The 4,794-nt window shown below is 39.5% G+C and overlaps 1 protein-coding gene and 1 long non-coding RNA gene across 2 annotated transcripts in view; both read left to right on the top strand.

Moving 5' to 3' along the window:
- LOC107677346 (cysteine protease ATG4D-like) overlaps nucleotides 1-4,794 on the top strand; it is a 13,936-nt gene that overhangs the window by 2,911 nt on the left and 6,231 nt on the right. The window contains exon 5 of the mRNA XM_016472227.1: nucleotides 3,933-4,233. Within this exon, the coding sequence (XP_016327713.1) occupies nucleotides 3,933-4,233 (301 nt within the window). The remainder of the gene's footprint in view (nucleotides 1-3,932; nucleotides 4,234-4,794) is intronic.
- On the top strand, nucleotides 885-2,908 carry LOC107677347 (uncharacterized). The gene is made up of 3 exons (XR_001632824.1): nucleotides 885-1,003; nucleotides 1,569-1,869; nucleotides 2,858-2,908. It is a non-coding gene; the product is annotated as an uncharacterized LOC107677347 (long non-coding RNA).

Genomic DNA, 4,794 nt, shown 5'->3' with positions numbered 1-4,794 from the left:
TACGAATGGCCGGACTTATGCCGCGTTCAAGTCCTCCTGGGACGTTCGTACTTACGAGTTGACAAGTCGTAATTACGACGTCAGGTGCGTTCAAGTCAGTTTAGTCAGCACAAGATGGCGGTGTACCTTCTTTTAATAAATTACAAGAAAATACAACAAGGTCTGCATTTTTTTACTTGGATTTCAGCTGTGTAACAAGAACATGACCAATTTAAGTTTATAGGACAACTAAACTATCAATTTAAACAAAAATTTACCATCAACTACAGACGTTGCATCCATCGATTCCGCCATGTTTCTCATTGACACGCCCCCAACTTGGAAACTCGGGGCTTGAAAGAAAATTTCGAGCTTCCCACTCGTAATAACGACTTTGTGGTGGCGTTCATGTGCGTTCAACTCGTAAATACGATCTATCCGACATGACTTGAACGCACCATATGTAAATACACTTACAAGCTGCTTTTAACTTCCTCTGATAAAGACTGCTTCTCTCAAAGAGTATTTCTTTACACTGTTTTCTGCTGGCGCTTGAACACACTTTCCTTATTTTTTCCACAACAAATGGCCAAGCAAGCGCAGACACTGACAAGATACGTGATACAGAATGAGACCAAACGCGATATCAGCACGTCTCCACACAGATAAAACAAATTTTTAGATAAAACAAAAAATACAGAGGTAGTAAATCAAAAATTATGTACCATTCAGCAGATCATTATACAGTTTCACAAATTGATCTAGCTAATACTTATGAGCACATTCCCAGTTCTACTCACGTAGTCACCCAGTTGACCAATCAGAGAGCGCTGAGGAACCAGACAGCCAATCAGAGAACAGATCCGTGCTCCGTTTCTGAGTGAAGGAGGAAAGGGGCGGAGCTACAGTCAGGCAGTGAAATCAAGGCAGTGGCGTCGTGGTATGTTTGTAACTTACTGCGGAAAGTTTCCAGCTGAAATCTTGCGATATTCACAATGTCATGACAGTTAAAGCAGCCTTTAAGGTAAGTATTTTACCACGTCATTCAAATATAGTCGCCTTCTTGGCGGAAAGTGACCCGTCTTTTTATACGAGAGGTGAATCTACATATAAACATGATTTCCGCATCAACAAACCTCAGTCAACAACAAACGTATAAATTCACTCTCACACCTGAAATTCACTGTATTTCTCGAAAATAATTACGAGATATCGTACATTTGAACATGGTACCATGGTAATACCACAGTATGTACTACGCTGTGCCATGTACATTCAGTACCATGGTAAATCTCAGAGTACCATAACCTCCCATTAGTTTACCATAGTAGTGCCACAATGCCGTCTTTAAAATGAAGATAAACTGAAATCATCACGTGTAGTTAATGCATAAACACATAATAGTTATCTAAGACTTTTATTATTGTAGTGTCTTGATAGTAGTTTGGTTATAATGTGGCTTAACATTTGCTTTGACACATTTGTAAGATTCCTTCAGTCACATGGGTGTCACATGGCTAAGTATTTCTCTCTAAAGAGCTGTGTACTACCTCTGGTGACACATTAGCCTTTATTTCACTGTCCCACAGCTTCACTGGTACCTGTACCAACGTCCAGAAGAGCCAGAGCGGCTCGCATCCCTCCTCTGATTGGACAGCAGGGACTCCGGACGTCATGGCAACAGTATCCCGCGGATCATGGAAGTGAGTGATGAGTTTGACAGCGGGATGGAGGCCACAGATGACCTCGCGTCGTTTGAGGTGGTCAACCTGTCGAACCCGGGCCTGCTGGATCTGGGCACAGACGTCGACGGGCACGTCCAGGAGTCAAAGGACAGGACCAAACTCAAAACAAAACTCATTTCAGCGTGGAATAATCTCAGATATGGAGGTGTGTGGTCAGTTTTTTATAAAAACCTTTTTTTTGGTGTCTAACATTTTTATTTCTTCCAATTTAAGTACTCAAGAAACATTTTATTATTATCAATGTTGAAAACAGTTCCATCCATGATATGTTTCAGTTCTCAGGATTCTTTCATTAATAGAAAGTTGAAAAGAACAGCATTTATTTGAAATATAAATATTTTATAACATTATAGATGTCTTAATAGTCACTTTTTATCAGTGCAGTGCATCCTTACTGAATATAACTATTGATTTCTTTAAATAACTTTCAGTACATACACTGCTGATCGGGGTCAGTAATGTTTTTCAAATGTTTAAAGAAGACTCTTCTGCTAACCAAGGCTGCATTTATAGGATCAGAAATACAGTAAAAACAAACAAACAAAAACTGTGAAACATCATTATAAAAATAACTGTTTTCAATGTGAATATATTGTAAAATGTAATTTATTGCTGTGATCAAAGCTGAATTTTCAGCATCTTTACTCCAGTCTTCAGTGTCACATGATCCTTCAGAAATAATTCTAATAGGATGATTTGCTGCTCAAGAAACATTTCTGATTATTAATGTTGATAACAGTTGTGCTGCTGAATATTTTTGTGGAAAGTGGAAACTGATATATTAAATTTTTCTTTGATTATTTGATGAATAGAAAGTTCAGTAGAATAGCATTTATTTGAAATAGAAATATTTTGCAACATTTTAAGTGTATTTACTGTCACATTTAATGAATTTAATGTGTCCTTGATGAAGAAAAGTATTAATTTCTTTCAAAATTTTGAACTGTAGTGTATATTTTTTATATCAAATGATAGCTGATAGATTTGTAGTCTTTTGATAGTTCTACTGTTTTGACCTTGACCTTCCTCCCTCACTAAACGACTCGTTTCACTAAACCCAGATTTTGAAGCCAGGCTCTACTACACACATTGTCAACATGAATCTGTCATCTTGACACACTGTTTCTGTGCAGGCTGGTCTCTGAAGAGCAAGCCGCGTCTCAGTAAGAGCAGCCCCGTGTGTCTGCCCTATCAGCTCTATCAGCTGAGCTACAGCGGTAAGCAGGACAGGACGGTTATGTCTGTGAGTGAGGGGTCTGTTTTCACTTTTTCACTGTAAGCTTGTGTTTTTTTCTCCCAGGAGAGCGGGAGAGTTTCCGGCGGGCGTTCTCCTCTCTGCTGTGGATGACCTACAGGAGAGGTTTCCCGCCGCTGGACAGCTCGGCCCTCACTTCTGACGCGGGATGGGGCTGCATGCTCCGCAGCGCACAGATGCTGTTAGCTCACGGACTAATGCTGCACATGATGCCCGCGGGTACAAACACACTGCATGGACTTAACCCTTTAATGCATTCAGACCTTTTTAAGCTGTGAGACATTCTGAATTTGTTTCATGTTTCATAGGGTTTAGTATGGGATTAATTAATATTGGTCTGACTGAACTTGGAACATGTCAGACTATAATCTATAATAATACATATCAGGACAAAAGACCATTTTTGACCTGGAAGAAATTGTAATAGTTTGTAAAAAAAAAAAAAAAAAGAACTTTAGTACTTTGAAAGAAACTTCAGAAAAAATTTTAAACGTTTTTAAAAAAAAAAAAAAAAAAAAAAAATCGGCTTTTCTGACCACATTTTAAAAATGTGTAAAGCCTGTTTAATATTTTGTTTTGACATTTTCTCCTTTTTTCTTTATTTTCTTTGTGTTTTTGTTTTATTTTATTGATATATTACCATATAAAAATATATTATTGGATTCAGCTTTTTCATATAACAATGTATTCAAATAAACTTTTTCATAAATGTGTGTGTGTGTGTGTGTGTGTGTGTGTGTGTGTGTGTGTACACTGTATATATATATATATATATATATATATATATATATATACAGCACAATTCAGCATTGCATCACAGGAATAAGCAACATTTTACATCATATTCACAAAGGAAACTTTATTTTAAGTTGTACTATACTTGCACTGTTACTAACTGCATATTATGTACAAAAATAAGAACGTCATTATCTGGTCTTGTTGACTCTCTTCAGGCTGGACGTGGCCTGCGACGTATCATCAGACCAAAGATGACCTGGAGGTGGTGGACACTCACATGCTGGACGATTCCCTCAGAGAGAGCCGGCGTGACTCGGGAAAGCATCGCAGACGCAGTCTGGGAACCGCGCTAGACTGCGAGACTCACGAGGAGCGGACTCACAGGAGGATCGTGTCCTGGTTCGGCGATCTGCCCTCTGCCCCGTTCGGCCTGCACCGGCTGGTGGAGTTGGGCAGGGCCTCTGGGAAGAGAGCGGGCGACTGGTATGGACCGGCCATCGCTGCTCACATACTGCAGTAAGTGAACCATGCAGTGGGTTAAAGCACAGGGGGACTTCATGAACTGCCACATGCATAAATGTGAGGAAATGTGAATGTGATTGGATGAGCTATATTTGAAGCCGATATACTATCACCTGTGACCACAGATCTGAGCACTGTATTAAAGGGATAGTTCACACAAAAATGAAAATTCTGTCACTCTGACCCTCCCATAGACAGCAATGTAATTATCACGATCAAGGTCCAGAAACGTAGCAAGGAGATCGGTAAAATAATCCATGTGACATCAGGGGTGATGCAGCTGACACAGAATAGCGTACCCTGTTTACGCTATGGATACTCTCCAAAATGGCGCCAGGGTGACACGGAGGAGATGAATTGTTGAATAAAGTCGTTATTTTTGTTTTCTTTGAGCACAAAAAGTTTTTTTGTAGCTTCGTAAAATTACGGTTGAACCACTGATGTCACATGGATTACTTTTACGATCTCCTTGCTACGTTTCTGAGCCTTGATCGTGTAAAGATCCTTGCTGTCTATGGGAGGGTCAGAGAGCTCTCATTCATACAATTCTGCAAA

This window comes from Sinocyclocheilus anshuiensis, unplaced genomic scaffold (genome assembly GCF_001515605.1).
Source record: "Sinocyclocheilus anshuiensis isolate Anshui unplaced genomic scaffold, SAMN03320099.WGS_v1.1 scaffold644, whole genome shotgun sequence".
NCBI lineage: Eukaryota > Metazoa > Chordata > Actinopteri > Cypriniformes > Cyprinidae > Sinocyclocheilus > Sinocyclocheilus anshuiensis.
The sequence above is the reverse complement of the archived record's forward strand: the minus strand, read 5'-3'. Positions and strand labels throughout refer to the sequence as shown.